Source organism: Nelumbo nucifera, chromosome 2 (genome assembly GCF_055504915.1).
Source record: "Nelumbo nucifera cultivar China Antique chromosome 2, China Antique-T2T, whole genome shotgun sequence".
NCBI classification, from domain to species: Eukaryota; Viridiplantae; Streptophyta; class Magnoliopsida; order Proteales; family Nelumbonaceae; genus Nelumbo; species Nelumbo nucifera.
In genome coordinates, this window is record NC_142650.1 from 23,187,746 (window position 1) to 23,206,060 (window position 18,315).

Below are 18,315 nucleotides of genomic sequence, written 5' to 3' on the forward strand. Positions count from 1 at the left end.
CGGCCTGGCACAGGCGCCGAACTGGAGACCTGGCACAGGAGCCGAACTGGCGGCCTGTCCCAAGCGCCGAACTGGCGGCCTGTCCCAAGCGCCGAACGGGCGACCTGCGAGATGTGCTCGCCGACAAATTCGACATGCATATCCCAACACTCCCACGATCCTTGGAAGTTGGCCCACGTACCGAACGATCCGGAGGGTGGTCAACGTGCATGGAGGTTGCCTCCGGGAATCTTGGACCACTTAGACAACCTCTCAGAAATCTCGGATGCGGTGCGTGAAGCCCATGCCAAACAATGCCTATATAAAGGCACCAACCCCAATGGCATTGGGGGGGGGGGGCAAGTAAACATATTCTAGCTCTCATACTTTGTGATTTTTAGCTCGCAATCTATTATGAGAGTACTGACTTAAGCATCGGAGCGACCTCGCCAGGTTAGCCACCCCGGGTCCTCTGACATTGATTCCTTGCAGGTCTCTAAAGAACTACAAAGCTCAACAATCAATCCAGCTCGGTCCCCAGTCAGTTCGGCACCTAACCTTCCCAGCTCGGCCCAGTCAGTTCAGCACCTAACCTGCCCAGCTTGGCTCAGTCAGCTCGGCACCTAATCTGCCCCCAACTCGGCCTAGTCAGCTCGGCATCCAGGTCCTCATCCAGCAAAAGTTCTCCACTTTGGCCTCTGAATCATCGGCCACTTGGAAATAGACCAAATGACGAGGTACTTAGCCAAAAAATTGATTCATCAGGATGTAGAGATCCAAGTTAGTACAACACGCGCACAAAAAAGAATGAAGAGATGAAATATGTATATATAGACAGAAAACGAAGAGCCGAGTCTGATCAAGATCAACGCACGCAATGAAAGGCCCAGGAATACCACCTTAAATAGACTAACCAAAAGGGGGAATCTAGATGCGACAAAGAAGGGGCATTGTATCTCATAAATCTATGAGATCACGGAGATTGCAGCAAGTAGGTTTCTGAGCAGTTGGTCTCTCTTTATCTCCTCACAGACGGTCAATACCTAGTTCTCATAAAATACAACAAGAACTTCAGTTTCTGCAGAGAGAAATAAAAAGCAGACAATGACTAGAGGGGGATTTAAGGAGACAATCTACAGTCTTTTTTGCTGGAATTCAAGAATAGCTCTGCTTTTTCACAAATAAATTTGGATTCAAGAAAGGATATTATTGCAAGGAGAAAAGTTTTAGCTCTATTTTTCACAAATAAATTTGGATTCAAGAAAGGATATTGCAAGGAGAAAATTTTTGAAAAAAAAATGGAATTTTATAGAAGAATGCTGTGAGGTAAACGTTTACAAAGAATGGTAAGGGCTAAGGACCAAGGGAAGAAGAGCCGATTGTCCAGAAATATATATACATGGAGGTCAAAGTTTACAGGAAATTTTTTCTAGACATAAAACAAAAATACAATCTACATCAGTCAGAACTCAAAAGAAGCTTGGAAGAAATTCCCGGATGTGGTGGTGGCCAAAGCTGACAATGCCCCTTCTGTGTTGCTGCTGCTGTTCTTGTATCGCAAGGTCAGAGAAGATGAACAATTCTTTTCTCCCAATTGTTTGAATATTTATTATAAGGGTAGTATGGGGATTAAAATGGTAAATTTCAACGGAAAACTAACGGAAGGGGGTCATTGTCTCACGATCATAGTACAGGGGGTCTTTGTCGCAAAACAAAGTACAGGAGGGGTCTTTGTCACAGACTCCATAGTGTGGGGGGTGTTTGTAATTTACCCTTATAGTAATTTTAATATTATTTAGTTATTTCAGTAATTATATTTGATTAATATTTTTCACTAAGTATGATATTTTTTGTAATTATTTTGAATTTTCGGAATTATAATATTATCAGTAATTAAATAATTACTGAAAATAATATTATCAGAATTATAATATTATTTAGTTATCAGTATTACCAAAATAATTAGAGAAAATTATTGAACAAATATTGAGAATTAAATAAAATACTGAAAATATTAAAAAAACTAAAAATAATTTTTTATTAACTAATTCAAAATAATTACTGAAAATTCAAAACCACTGAAAATAATTATTACAAAATCAGTATTAATTGTAGTTTCACAATTATTGTAATTATTGCATTTGTTATTAGTTATTTATTGTGTTTTTTATAAACTTATTTCAATAATTATGTATTTTTCTATTAATTTTCTATAATTATTGAAGATTAAATTATTGTTATTTATTAGAGATTAGGCTATTAATTTATCTAAAATTAATTATTTTTATTTTTATATTATAAAAATTATAAAAAGTAATATATATATATATATATATATATATATATATATATATATAATGTATATAATTATTAATTATTTAAAAAGTTAAAATATAAAAAAGTCATCTACTCTTATGTGTTTTTATTGTATCATTTTCACTTAATAAAACTCGTGCATCACATAGATCCCCACTACTTAAATTATAATATAAGACATTATTCAAATATAATATTATATATTATGCTTTTATTTATACCATATTATAAGAAGTATAATTAATTAAATAAAATTTTAAAATATAATGCAATCTATATATAATTGTATATTTTGGTAGTTATATTGTAAAATATTGTACATACAAAGGGGTAAAATTATAATCTAATTGTTATAATATAATATTGCAAGACTTTTCATGGCCCCATCCACTATTAACAATTTAAAAGTAAATAATTTTTTTTAATTTAATGGAGGATATTGTTTATTTTGAAGTTGATGTGTTGGGTGATCATTTTCAGCAAAGCTCGGAAATTCCAACCTTGGGCTCAAATTTTGTGTTCAAGCCCACATCAGGCCTATGAATTTCTGAACCGGGTTTCGACCTAACAATGACTTGGCCCAGCCCAAACCTGTACAGACACAGGTCCAGACTTAAATTTCAGGCCCGGGATGGATTAGGCCAGACGAAGGCCTGGGTTATAATTTATAAACCCTTATCATTGGTATTAAGCCGGAAATGGACATGGGCCAGCCTGATCCAAAATCACCCCAGACCCCAGTGGTTGAAAGTCGAAACATGAAACAGAGGAGAGTCCTAAACCGTTATAATTTGGAGAATGCCTTTCCCCATAAACGGTTTACACATATATATAGCCGTTTGAATGTACGCTTAATTTGTAAGTTAGAGAGTCCTAAACAATGTAAGAAGTTTCCAAATTCCGCTTTCCTTTCCGAAATACAAGTGAAGATACGCGAAAATTGTAATTTAGAGAGTCCTAAACAATGTAAGAAGTTTCCAAATTCCGCTTTCCTTTCCGAAATACAAGTGAAGATACGCGAAATTTGTAATTTAGAGAGTCCTAAACAATGTAAGAAGCTTCCAAATTCAGCTTTCCTTTCCGAAATATAAATGGAGTTCCATTTCTAAAATGGAGACTTCCATAGTTCTATTTATAACTCAGAATTGAAGATCGATATCTTCATTCTACATTTGCGGTAGATATTTGGGTTTGTTTGGTTTGGGAAACTGTTTGTAGTGGTAGTTTGTTAGTCTGTGATCTTGCGGGTTGAGTCGATCATGGCTGCGTCGGAAGCTAGCTTGGTCGATTTCTGGAGGAAGTTCTTTCAGGGTGCACACAGAGATATTTTCACTGTTATCGAGAAGGCAATCACGGTTGCCTCTTTGGATCGTCCAGATGAGTTCAAGAGAAACAAGTTAAGAATCATAGAGGCACTCTTCTCGTATGGAATGAAGAATGGCAGCAGCGGTAGGTGCATCGGGTCTGATAGCATGCAGTCTGAAGTGGTAGCAGAGCGAGATTGTAATGAAAAGAAGATCATAGAAAGCAACGTAAGTTGTAGTACCAACAATGGCAGCAACGATCAAACAGAAGAAGTGGTTAAACCGAAGAAGATCGAAGGAGATGACAAGACAGATGAGATTGCAGAAGTTTTGAGGATCAAAGTGGCTGTTAATTACAATGGTCACCCGGATGAGAAGTCACTGTTGGAGACGCTAGGAAGACTTCAAGGAATGGAGTTATCTTTCCAGACTCTCAAGGCAACGGAGATTGGAACGGCTGTGAATGAAATCAGGAAGCAGACCAAATCCAAGAAAGTACGTAAAGTGGCACGGGCTATCATCGAAAGGTGGAGAGCAACAGTTGATCAATGGCTGGAGAAAGAGAACAAAGCTTTATCGTCAGTTTCTACCCAGGCTACTATGTCTTCAATTGAATTTGAGGCTACTCAAAGCGATGAACGTACAAAGATGCAGCAGGGACCGACGATTACTACTTACACTGTCTGTGAGAAAAGTGAAACCACCAAGAGAAACCTTCAGGATGCATACCAACGATCTGAGAATGCCAAGAAGCAGCGCTGCATAAAGTTTTTGGAGTTGCAGAAACTTCCCAAGAAGCCCCTGCCTCGTGGGGCCATATAGTTTGTTATTTCTTCATTTTTACTCTTGTAAATAAAACAGAGTTGAAGAACATGTTTTTGTCAAACACCTTGCAAAATTTATGCAGATAATTCTTTTATCACACTCTAACTTTTGTCATCTCCTTATCTTTGGCTTGAATTGGTTTTAATTTTAACCTTCTTTTTTGGAAATTGAATCATTTAGTCCAATAACTAATTGTACTCTTTTACATGCCCATATGTATATATAGAGAAGTCAAGTTGGCTTATCAATTGAGTGAGATGGCTAAGTTGTACAGTTGTTGCTTGTCAAACTTGGAACTGATGATAAGTTGAATTGTGTAGTTCTCTTCATGCAACATTAAGATACTCTGCCATAGTTGTGTAAGAACTCCACTTTTCAGGGGAATTGTAATTTTTTGGTAATAGTTCAGCTTAATCTCAGTGGTGAATCAGGGTCATTTCTTGAACTTCAAAGAGTGACCATTTCTCTTGAAACTTTTTTCCCAGTAGTTCGAATTAACTTTTCAGTTTGCCGTTATAGAAGAGGTGCAAATTAACTAGGCTTTTCCTCCCCCTCGCCTCTTCCTCTTCCCACCCTCTCTGTCTCTCTCCTTTCTCAGTCGTCTCTTTCTATCTCTCAGTTTCAGTCACTCTTCAATCGATCTTATCTGTCACTCCAGCAGGGCTACCAATTTTAAGTCTCTGCCTAGGTCATAGAGAATATGCAACACTGGGAGTCCAGCGGGGATATCAATTGCTCAGTCAGATTGTATTACTGGGAAGCAACAGTTAAAAGGCAAAGCTCTATTACTGAGAAAGGTGAAATCAGTACTGGGGTAAGAAGGGTGAAATCAGTACTGGGGTAATAGAGGGCTGCTCTTTCAATCTCTAGAACACATTTTTATATCCAGAATTTATTGTTAGCGGACTTTACTTTCTGCAATTTCTTGTCTACAGTTAGGGATTTCGAATGTGATTGAGGCCATGGAGCTGGCTCTAGAACTTGTGTATCCTCTATGTGGTTGCTTGGTCAGATAGGTAAATGTTTTCTTTTGTTGCTGATTTGTTCAAGTCAAGAGGCAATAGTTAAGAGAGGTGAGGATCTTGTAAGAAAGAAGGCTTCTGGTGCAAATTTAGATGATCCACAGCTTATAATCAGGATTGTTTTGCTATTTAATGTTATCTGATTCCATCTTCTAGTTTATAACTATCTCTGTTACTTTCCTGAATATCAATGGTTCATGAAGTTACATCCTCTACCTTCTAGCTGGACAGGGGAACAGGGTGAACCACTTTGAAAAACAGCATAAGCTAATGTTGATTACAAAGAAGAAAACAAAACCAAAATAACCCTCAAACATATATATGAAAGAAACAGTGAAAACAATGGGAGAACAAGTTTGTACCTTGTAACCATAATGTACTGGAGTTCTACCGATTGCTTGGTATAAATAGGTTGGGGGAGATCCAAGAGAAACTGATTGCAAGGTACTTAGCAGGTTGAGGATCTCCAATCATGATGTCTTGTGGATGAAAAATTCTGCCTCTGTTTCAGAAGTCAAAGTAAAAGCTCAATCAGTAGAAAAGATGTAGAAACAGATAATGCAGAATTTGGTTCTAATTTGATGAACATACAGCTGCTTTATGCTCCAATTAATGGTTACAATGAACATTGAGGCATAATATCTTTTTCACCAAGTACACTACTGATGCTGGTTTTTGTGCCAGACTTATTATAGATCCAGGCAGTTGAGTGATTCAGAACTTGTTAGCAAGGATCAGATTATGGATCTTGTTTTGTTTCTGTGTGAAGTAGCATATAGATGGTTGTCGTGTTAGTAACTTTTTGAGAAAAGGTAAAGTATAATTGTATTGATGTAAGTAAAAGGTTCCTTCACCATTGTACGAAGAGAGTCTGTAATGGTATGTGAAGAGGACCTCAAAAAAGGTCCACTTTCAAAAAATAACCTTCCAGAGTATCATCTTTGAAAACTTGAGATACAGAAACAAAATAGACTCTACCTTAGCAGCTGCAGTTGTTTTATTATTGCACTGGTTGGCAATCCAGGAGATGATGTATATTTGTATATGTTGCTAATGATTTATTCTTGCTTGAACCTCAAAGTTCTTACATCTCATGTTTTACCCTTTTTTCCATTAATACATGTATATACATCTCATGTGTAATTGTTTCCTGATTCTCTCTCTTGGTATTCCTTCAATTTTCTTTGCTTTACTCCTGCTTATTTTTTTGATAAGTAAAAAGATTTATTAATATAATTCAAAAGTTGCATATGGTACAAGCATCCCTTAGAAAGAGGCATGAGATGCAACCTCTTCTAAAATATAAAAAAAAGTGCAGATTACAACTGAGCCCAAAATAAGTGTTCCCTTGAGACCCCTTTCTTAGATAATATATCAGCCAATGCATTAGCTGACCTCCCAACCCAATGAATGCTCACAGTCATATTCTTTGTCAACCATTTGTATTTCTTAATTGTATCACTAGCACCAAGATACATACAGACTCCAGATCCTTCAGATGTACTACTTATTTTAAAACATCTTGATTTTAGAGCATCTCTCTATGTTTCTAATTTTGCATTCAATCCTAGACTTGCCAATCAAATGATCAATACTATGTCATCAGCAAAAACCATACATCATTGAATACCCTCCTATACATGCTTTGTCAGTTCATCCCTGACTATTACAAACAAATACAGGGTAAGGGTTGATACTTGGTCAAGGCCCATGGTACAATGACAGTTAAGCACCATATTCATATCCTCAGGTTAATTTATCCATTTTGGGCACCTGTCTATTTCAAAATGGATCATATTATCTCCCTAGAGAGCTATAAATCATAACCCCTTTTATTGCTGTTAATTGCCAGAAAGAAATTCATTCATGACTAGCATTGTTTTGTTGGAATTTACATGGCATACACCAAATATACATTACATGGTTAATTGCCAGGAAGACATTTTTTCCTGGATGCCATTATTCTCCCTAATTTACATTACAAAGCACCATAGAAAGATGCGTACTAATTTATTCTTATGTTTTTTTTTATAATCCCACATTTTAATCTATGGTTTCTGGACCATACTTGCAATGGGTGGCTGGGTGCAACCCATGACAGTGTATTTTTTTTCCTAAATATACATACCTCTTGTGGTCTATTTACTGCAGGCAGTATTGGATCAACTGAAGCTTATGGTCCCTGTTATACTGAACGGTATTTTGAGGTCACTTGATGGTTCAAGTGCAGAATCAGGTCCAAATTATTTTAAGCAGTTAATCTAACATAGCATTTGATTTTTTTTTTTGAGAGAGAGAGTGAGAAGATAAAGTATAGTATCATTGAGTGAAAGCCAAAAGGCATGTACAACAAGTTGCTGCACCCAGGGATTATACAGTAGCTGCCCATGCAGCCCTATACCCAAACCTTTTTCCCTCTTCTTTTTTCAGCCAAAAGTTTGCAAGTTTGTAGATTTTAGAAAAAAAAGGATGATAATGTGGAGGGAGAGCAGAGATTGCAAGGAAAAAGAGACCATGGAAGAAGGATAATTCCAAAAGACTGCTATAACCTGAATCTCAAAAAACATAAACTGATTTTTTTTTTTTGAAAAGTGGTCAAAATGGTTGTATTTAAATAGGTATAAGAGAGCGAGTAGCATATACAAAGGTGTCTATATGTGCACAAGAGCATATAAGCTGAAAATTATTCATTAGGGACTTAGCAGCATTTGTAGGATTCTCACAAATACTGAATTTATATTCTCTTGTGAGAAAGTAGGTAGATGTGTTTAGAAGAGAAGTGCTTTCATCAATATTTGACATTGCCAACAGTTTTACAACCATCCTACAATACTATGTTTTCAATATTTTATCTTTACATTTATTAAATTGAATGGTCTGTTATCACTTGTCTCATTAACTAGGGTATTACCCCTGGTGATCCCTATCATTTTTATGGTGCAACCCCCTCATGTTGGATCATTACAGAACTGTGAGGAGATGATTGTCAACTTTTTGTTGTTAATCCAGTTTGAAGTTACTTTTTTTACATGTATCTCTCAGAAATCAAGTCTTCTTTACCTTCATTGAAGTGGGACTATATTAGCTAGCTAAGGGCACTGAACCTGAGACTGGCAGGGCACAGCTGGGAAGGTTGATGCCTTTGTTCCTGGAATAGGGACTGGGGGTACAATAACAAGGACGGAAATTTCTCAACAAGCAAAACCCTGAGATTAAGGTTAGTATTTCAGTTAATTTTGAATGAATTTTCTGAAAACAGATCATATCTAATGAAATTGCTTACCTGTTTATTTTTCTCTGAGCAAACATGTTTACTTCCTTTTTGTGAAATGTATTTTTGTTCCTTTTTAGATTTATGTGTAGAATGAACCAGCTGAAAGTGTGGTTCTTTCTGGAGGCAAGCCTGGTAAGTTATCTATTTATTCTTTTTGTCTTGTGAGAATATTGCCTCTTCAGGTTTGGAGGTTTTATGATGTGCTAATTAGTAGTTTTTTCTTGGAGCTCACAACTTTCTATCTTGACAAGCCTGCCCCATATATTTTGGAACCTGTCGCTGGATTATTGCCACAGCTACTATTTGCTTCATTAAAAATTAAAAATCATGATTTTGTTTTTTTCTCTTTCATGTATGTCCTAAAGAATATTTTAAAGTATTAACAGTTCCCATTATTGATACTTTTATATGTCTTAGGCAATTTTTTTAAAACGCAGAGGCATGATGCGAGGTGTTCCACTACCTAGAGGTGCAAGGCGTAGTTTAGAACGTAAGAGGCATAAGCCTTCTTAAGTGGAGGAGGGCCAAGAGGAAGAAAGAAGAGGAAGGGGGATCTTATTTTTTCTTTATTTTTAATAAAAATCTTTTATATTAAGAAGAATAAAGATGCATAGCACTAGTTGAAAGGGGGGGGGGAGTCTTATAAGCCCTTGTAGAGAGAGATATCTTCCCATGCTCTTTTAAGCGAGGTTTTCGCTGTCATCTAGACAAGATAAAGTACTAAAGAAAATTAAACCTTATTGATCAAAAAGAAACTTAAACCTTCACTCCTTCACTTGGTTTTGAAAAAATAATAAGCAATCCTAGTCGAAGGTTGCATTAGATCTACAAACCAAAATAGGCTTCAGTGCCATTAATCTCGTTATTGGTGATCAAGGGTCCATTTGGTTCATAGGAATAGGGGTCTGAATCAGAATTGGAATTTCTTGCCATATGGTTGGGTGGAATCAAAATTTGACCATTCTGGGCAGAATGGCATTCTGAATGGCCATTACTATCCCCCTGGGAATGGGAATCCCATTCCAGTTGGTTAAAAAAAGGCATATGACTAAACCCCCAACCAAGGTTCAAAATATCAATACAGGCCGATTATGCCACCGGTTGGGGTGTATTGGCCTGTACCATGCAGTGCTTTTATTTTTTTAGTTTTTTTTTTTTCAAACTGGTCTAGAAGGGTCAGTTTAAGGCCTGTCTACCCCCTGAACCAGGTCCGACCCCAAAACACCCACTTTAGGGGCGTATTAGGAGGCCATCAATACGAATATACGATACATATCAGCCAATATGGCCCGGTACATATTGATACTTTGAACCTTGCCCCCAACCCTTCTCTATACCCGATTCCAAGTCTCCACTCCAGCCTTCCCTCCCTTGATCTCGTGGCACCCCTTCTTCTTTCTCTCCTCTCTCTCTCACTCTTCTTTTTTTTTTCCTTCGTCCCCTGTTTTCCGCTGCAACTAAACAGACTACCACTCCCTTGATCTCTTGCCACTAAAGCTGCTGAATAATTAATAAAATTTGTTATATTTTAGGTGAGTAGATCAGTAATGAGAGTTTATATTGAAGATAAGTTATATTTTAGGTGGACGCGGCTGGGTGATCAATTTGTCATGGAGTTGGGTGGAAGCTTTGTCGAATTGGGCTAATTGCAGGAACAATTCTGGAATGGGCCTAAGCAAACTGGAACCAGACTGTAAAGCTGTTAGCTTGTTATTTTGAGATTTAGTTACCAAACAAAATAGTCTAGATGGAACTTGGAAGAGTTTTAATAATCCATAAACAAGTGAAAATAGAAGTGATAAGTTGGTAAAAGTGGTTTGAAATAGATGATAAACGGAACAAAAGGCTGGTTAGAGTTCCAAGAGGGGTCATAGGGATTTGGAATGTTAAAGATATAGTCTTTGATACTTTGTTATTGTTAGAGTCGACATCCCAAGGGTATTTGAGTCATTTCAGAATAATTTATTATAGTGTGTTTTGTTTTTTAGGTTTGAGATTGCATAGAGTGTCCCATACTTAAAGAGGGGCACAAAGGTTATTGTACTTTGTGTGTGGAAATATATATATATATATATATATATATATATATATATATATATATATATGTATATTATTATGGTCGGCTGGGCTATTTGATTTTTTTCTCTCAATTAGAGAGAGCAGCCGAACCATCTCCTCATCTTCTTCTCTCTCTCATCTTTTTCTTCTCTATTTTCCCTTTATTTCAGAAAGGAAATCAGGTCTAATCGAATATCTAACAGTTATCAGTATTTCACTTTTGATAAGTAAACAAAGGAGCCACTAAGAGAAAAGAGAGGAAACAAGAAAGTGCCCTTACTAAGCCTTTCTATTCTTGGAGTCACCCTCTATGTACTCTCTTTGTGACTACATTATGGAACTAAGTTACATAGTGTGGGAATAAGACACTTTGATTTCTTCAATCTGATTTGCAGCTCTACTGCCATCCCACATAGCCGGTTAGTGGGTCAGGGGGCATAATTCTGGAATCTAGAAGTTCAAGGGGCCTTTTGTTGCAAAACAAAGTTCAAGGGTTACCACCCCCATACACAGGTGGCTATCTTTAATTTACTCTAAAAAATTTATAAAAAATTAAAAAGGCTACAAGAGAGGGTGAAGAGATTTCACCAATAAAACATCAGAAGCATATACTAAAAAGGCTACAAGGGAGGGTGAAGAGATTTCACCAACAAAACATCATAAACATATATAGAAGGGAATAGGAGTGGATTCGAGCCGAGCTGAGCCGAATAGTACGAGGTTTGAGCTCGACTCACCAAGGTAGTACAAGGCTCGAGCTCGGTTCAAGCTAGAACCTTGAGCTCGAGCTCAATTTGAGAAAAATGATTTATAAAAATAAAAAATTATATATAAAAAATACTTTTTATTTGATATTTAAAAAATTAAGAATTATAATATTTTTATTATATATATATTATTTTCTATAATTTTATTTTTTATATATATCTATTTATGGTTTTCAAAACCGGATTAGACCGGACGGTCGGACCAGAAAAACCGGGAACCGATCAGGTGGCCGGTTCCGTTTTCCCCAAAAATCGGATTTTCCTCCAAAACCGTTGATTTTGGTCATCGAACCACTGAACCAGGCAGCTAACCCTTCGAATGGTTTTGACTGCTTTTTATTTTTTTAATATTTTTATTTTCTTATCAAAACGGGTCGAATGTTCGGTTCAAACGGTTGGACTATTCGACCCAGTAACTGGACCCCTGACCGGTTCAGCCACCAGGTCGGTTTTAAAAACCATGTATCTATTCGAGTTCAACTCGATTAATAAATAAGCCTATAAATTGAACTCGAACTTAACTCGAATCTCAATTGAAGCCGAACTTTTTACAAGCTGAAATTGAATATACAAATAGCTCATAAAGAGGTCGGCTCATGCCACCCGTACAAGGGAGAAATACTGTCACTTGGCAACTATTCATAAAACAAAATACAACATACAAGCTAGGACTGCTAGGACTCCCATAAACGAGATCTGATATCTTTTCTAGAGAAATCATCAAACTCCATTGGGGTCTTTGGCTTTTAAGGATGTCTTTTTCTATCAATAATGTTAGCCAGCACGTCTTTTTAGGATGTCTTTTCTATAAGTAATGGAGAAGACTCGGTTCTTACTATCTTGGAAGCTTATTGCTTCCACTTCTAAACGGGTCTTTGGCTTTAGACAGCCCAAACATAACTGCCCAACATAACCTTCAACATCTTCACATGTCGTTAAATGTTCCCTTTGAAGAAACTCAAGTACCTCCATCCTCAAAGAAGTATGCATGGTTGCATATGCACTTATCTTGTCAAAATGACATATTGGATGTTTAGATTATCTAAGGCAAATCTTTTTATTATTTTTCTTTTGAACGTAGCAATTGATGTCAAGCATGTCTTATGACTAGCCCTCTAATCTCTAGTAGGTTTAGTGATAAGTCCCGCAACTAGAAGTAATATTAGATATATAACCCAATAAAGTATAGGGTCCATTTGGCAATTCTGATAGTCAAAAGACGTATTGAGCTTTTGATATAAGATTTGGGCAGCCCAAAGACCGTTAGGTAGATACATGTTTTTTCGTGTGTCGTTTCAGGTCTTTCTGCGCGAGATTAAAACGCGAAAGACGCAAGAAACTTCATTTGGAGCTTCTCGAAATTAGTCTAAAATAGGCTTCTCTCATCTTTTTGGTGTCCTGTCTTTTGGTGGCTAGATCTTCCATGTGTTAAATGGAAATAGACTGATTTTCAGTCTTCCTAATTTGTAAACAGCCGAAAGACTGCTCGAAAAGACGTGCCAAATGGGCCCTAAGTATCTATGTAGCTATTGCCAATGTGAATAATTTAACTATGGGTTCAGTTTAACAAACTAAACTGGATCAGAAAATCTGTCAAGTTATAATTGCAAATCTATGTAAAAGTAATAAATATTAAAAAAAACAAAGTAAAAAAATAACCTTTAAATATTATGCCAAAATAACTAAATACTTAAAAAAATAACCTTTAAATATTGTGCGGGGTTTGCTGTTTATAATCTAATTTATTGTCGGCAAGGTCTGATCCAGCTAAACATCTGATAGATCCCAAGTGGATCAATTTATTCCAAATTGATTAAGTGGGTTTTATTACTTATAAATTCTTTTTGATTTTAGACAACTAGATGGTTAATGTTTTAAAGATACTTGGATGATTCAATGCAGATATCCCTAATGAGACAGTCAAGACAGAGGATTCTCGTATCATCTTGGATCAAGATAGGATCAACTGTCACAAAGTAAAGTGCTACGTGGAAATACACCTAGAGGATCAATAGTGTTGAAACCTGATACATTTCAGATATGGGTACTTCATTCATATAGAAGACTTCATTTGACACTGCAGTTAGCTGTTAGTCCTGACTTTTTGACTAAGAGCCTGTTTGGTAAGTCTTTTTTAGAAGATCTTCTTATAGCTTTAATTGTCAAAAGACGCATTGAGTTTTTGACATAAGATCTAGGAAGCTCGAAGACCGTTTAGCAGATGCGTGTCTTTTCATGCATTGTTTTGGGTCTTTCTGTGCGAGATTAAAATGTGAAAAATGCAACAAGCTTCATTTGGAGCTTTCCAAAATCAGCTCAAAATGGGCTTCTCACGTCTTTTCGGCATCCCGTCTTTTGGCGGCTAGATCTTCTGTGTGCCAAACGGAAATAGACCGATTTTTGATCTTCTTAGCTTGTAAACAGTCGAAAGACCATGCGGAAAGACGCGCCAAATGGGCCCTAAGTTATCAAAGTTGATATTTGTTGCTGTCAAGGATGGGGCCGAGGGCAATAGGGTAAATATACTTCCTTAGCCAAGGCCAATGTGTCCAACCTGAGAGTAAGAGATCACATGTGAGAGGCCCGAGGTGTTATCTTAGGAGTGGAGACTCCGATGGTCAAGTTAGTCAAACGTATGAGAGGGATTGGACGAGATCTGAGATAGGGACTCAGACAAAGTCGCGTTCCTCACTCGAGAGCAAAAGAGTTAGAGAGCAGGAGTGAATAAGATAGATTTATTTACATGGAGAGGGGCACACCTATTTATACTTGGCCTTACCTTGAAAGTGGTTGGAGGTGGTTGGCAGTGGGCGGCCAGGATTGCATCCGGCCGGTGCTACTTAGCACCATCCCATGCCTTGCCATATGCGCCCATATCAATCTTTATTTGGGTGGAAGTATTGGCCAAATTAGGACTTCCTCGTAATCCAACCCGCATTGGCTTGGGTCCTAAGAATTAATGAAACCAACAACCATCACCATCTCTAAGACCAGAAGAGTTGAGTACCAAAAGTCACACATATTCAACTAAACTGAAAAAACGAAAAGAAAAAGTAACCGTGTCTGAGCTGCATTGGTTCTGAGGACCAGGTCTTGATCCCATAACTCTACACCCTTCCACTGTGGGCAACCAGATATCATTGCTGATAGAGATGTTCTAGATATTGGCTTGATCTCCAGCAATCTTTTTTTCTATATAATTGTTGGAAAGATGTTCTAGATATTGGCTAGATCCATATATAATTGTGTTTGGATGAATGTAACCATATAATTTGAATTTCTTCTTATTTTTTAACTTATTTATTATCATCTCGGAAAAAAAAAACAAAACCGATTAGCCAAAGTTTACAGAAGAAGACTACTGCCAGCATATTTTAACCCAAAGCCCAAAGAGGCCTCATTTAATCATTTCCACACCTCTTCAATCTCCATTATGAATCAGATCATGGATATCCCTAGATGACTATTTGGAAAGAAAGCATTACTATGTTTTCCCTCATTTCTTTTTACTATCTTTGTGTCTATGCATGTATATAAAAAGTTGAAGGATATTTTTTGGTAGGTTTTAAGGAGGATGAATAATTTCTAGTCACCTCCTTTTGCCATCTGAATATCTACAATTTATTCATTGGCAATGAGTACTTGCCATCTACAATGTTAAAATGAGTACTTGTCATCTGGGATGGGATTCTAGGGAAATTATCTTATGGTTGTGCTGCGTGGAAGGGAATTGGGAAACCCTAACTGTATTTAAGAAAGGAATTAAGTATATTCTATAGCTTTCCTAAGCTATAGAATATAGCTTAGGACCAGTGTTTTAAAAGCGCAAGGTGCAAAAAAGGCGTAGGGGTGAATTTGCACTAGAGGCGCACACCTTTTTAAAGCAAAGCACAAAAAATTAAAAAAAAAAAGCTAAAAAATTAAAAAATAAAAAAAATATTAAACATAACATTAATAAAAATATAAACTTTAAATTTTAAAATAAATGTTTTAAAAAAACATATTATCTAAAATTAAAATACATAAACATAACATGTAAAGCATATTCAAATGTGAATTTAAAAATAATATCAAACATATAAAACATTTTCAAACATGTAAAACCCACAATCTCTTTTTTCCTCAATTGCATTACTTAAAATAGCTAGTATTATGTAAAACATATTACATTCCTGATTCTACCAGCCACCTTTGTGCCATGCCCCTAGAGATAATCCCAACACAACCCAAGTACAGTAATAACAAAGTATTGAAAGGCTATAAAAGTGAAATACTAATAAATATTTGATCATAAAATAGATATAAAGCCGATGAAAAGAAGAGTAAAATACTCTTTTCCAAATATAGTTTTGTTTCTCAAAATTGTAATAAAAGTCTCTTTCTCTTTCTCTGATAGATTACATTGCCCACTAACTCACCCAAGACTGACCAAGTCCACCTCAATCCCTTGGGCCCAGTCTATCCTGCTATGATCATCTTTACTTAAAGTGCTCTTATTTGGTTTTTCTTTTCTTTTAAATTTTAACTTAAAAATAAATAAACAACATGCATATGTGTATATGCATGTTATATGTCTAATTTAAAGCAACAAACTTTAGAACTGGAATTAATTGAGTATTGTCTATTTTTGTCCCTTTTCACGGATAGAGGTTTATTTTTGTTTTGGCACTGCCTATTTCAATTTAGGCTCAGTTTGGAAAGAGTGGAAATGCAAATATGTACAGTATAAATACATACAAAATAATATAAAATATAAGGTTTTGCACTCTATATATTTGCATTTGTACTCCTTCCAAACTAAGCCTTAATGTATAATTTGATGTGTATGGTGCAAAATTTAATTTTTATACTTGTTTTCTTTGTTTTCAGGTTGAACTAATACAAGAGTGATAAAAGGCATGGCCGAAGATATTGGAGATCAATATTTTATATTTTTTGTAGTTTATTATTATATTTTTCCCATTCTTGTATGATTATCTTTTCATCATAAATAAACTTTACCTTACCTCTTTTCAAAAAAAAATCACTATATGTTATAAGAATTTGATATTTTTTTATAACATTAATGTATGGAAGTCACATTTAGATATACTTTTATCTTTAATTAATAATATTAATTTTATTTGCAATCTTGGTGTAATGTTAAAATTGAACAGGTTTTTTTATGTAATTATGTTACATAGGTTGGATAAATGGATATATTCGTTCCTTTATATTAAAAGCAGGTTTATAGCAGTAGATATAATCGTCGCTAATTTATGCAAATTTTCTTTTAGTGGTGGATATCTATCATTATATACTACAACACACATCTATAGCGATGGTTATATCTGCCATTATATACGTGATGGGAACAAGGTGTGGTACATGGATTTGGGGTCTGGGATAGGGTATGCGAAACCAACCCTGCCCTGCCATGTTGCCATTCCTATTACTTGGGTTTATTATCTACGGTGTTTTTAACCCATGCTCAAACTGGTTAATTCATACCCAAGCATATTTTCAGGTCCATTTGAGTCCCTAATTGATTCAATCTGGTTGAACTATTTGATCTGATCAGTAGATTTGGGTTAAACATTTAACCCAACTCAATAACTCAACCTTGAAGTTTTTGACCATCAATAATACATTTTTTGAAGTTTGATAATTGCAATCACCTCCCCTGAATTTTTTGACACAGTTACAACAAGTTGACACTCTTTATTAAAATCCTCTAACAAGATGCATGAAAATGTTCAAAATACCTATGCACAAGGTTTAAAGTATCAATACGTATTAGCTCGTATCAGTGAATGCGTATCGTGCCAATGGCTTTTCGATACGCCCCTTCAGGGATTGTATCAGGTCAGACACTGGTTCAAAGGGTAGTCGGGCCTTAAACCAACCCCTCTGAACCGATTACAAAAAAAATAAATAAAGCCTAAAAAAGTACCGATATACCTTGAACTTTACCTATGCAATTACCATTAAGGCTGATTTCTACAGGAAAAAAAAACAGTACAAACTATATAAATAACAAAAAAGTAGAGTTTTAAAGTTGTAGTTTTACCTTTGAGCGATTGATATGAAGGCAAATTTAGAAAATAAATCAATTTCAGAAAAGAGATTGAAAGGTTTGGGCTAGTGATTCGTATGAAGAAAAAATTTGGAAAATAAACATTTTGGTTAAAAGTAACCATATGGATATTTTGGACATTTTCATGACTCTGTTTAGAGGATTCTAAGAAAGGGGGTCTACTTACAACTATGTCAAAAAAATTATCAAACTTCAGGAGAGGTTTTAACAATTTACCCTAATTCTTATTTTCCATACTTATTTTTGTATTTAATAAAAATATATTAATATTAAACTTATCTAAATTTTTACTACAATTTTACATTTTTATATTTTTATTATATAAATTATGACATCCACATTGACCCATTCAGTCCAAAAAGTTGAAACATGGTTACATTTCCAATCGCTTTTAGGTTCAACAATTGAAATACCAGACGACAGATTCCTTGCTCTTCAATTGCTCTTCAATTGCTCTTCAATTGCTGAATTCTCTAAACCGGTCCCCCATCATGATTTGTATTTTTTTGGAGGCTAAGGACATTGGGCAGGTGCTTAAATTCTGAAAAAAGAAAAATCTTATTAAATGTTCAAGCAACTTTAGGAGTAAAAAGGAGAACACGATCAGTATGGTCATCTCTGCCCATGTCCATGGTCCCCTTCTATGATGGCGAGGAGTTGTCCTTCCCTCAATTTAATTCACCAGGATACAGTG

The 18,315-nt window shown here is 35.8% G+C and overlaps 1 protein-coding gene and 1 long non-coding RNA gene across 3 annotated transcripts; both read left to right on the plus strand.

Moving 5' to 3' along the window:
* The first annotated feature begins 3,255 nt into the window (after positions 1-3,255).
* Positions 3,256-4,630, plus strand: LOC104595445 (putative mediator of RNA polymerase II transcription subunit 26a). The gene has a single exon (XM_010256174.2). It carries the CDS (start codon positions 3,555-3,557, stop codon positions 4,419-4,421), a length of 867 nt encoding a protein of 288 aa, XP_010254476.1. The 5' UTR covers positions 3,256-3,554; the 3' UTR covers positions 4,422-4,630.
* Positions 4,631-4,785: 155 nt separating this feature from the next.
* On the plus strand, positions 4,786-16,619 carry LOC148801993 (uncharacterized). Of its 2 annotated transcripts, none has more exons than XR_016082903.1 (3): positions 4,786-8,663; positions 8,798-8,852; positions 16,415-16,619. It is a non-coding gene; the product is annotated as an uncharacterized LOC148801993 (long non-coding RNA). The 2 variants fall into 2 exon arrangements; XR_016082904.1 differs by lacking the exon at positions 16,415-16,619 and adding an exon at positions 13,448-13,741.
* The last annotated feature ends 1,696 nt before the right edge of the window (positions 16,620-18,315 follow it).

Coding starts and splice junctions, on each gene's coding strand:
- LOC104595445 (XM_010256174.2), top strand. CDS start 3,555: ATGGCTGCGTCGGAAGCTAGCTTGGTCGATTTCTGGAGGAAGTTCTTT.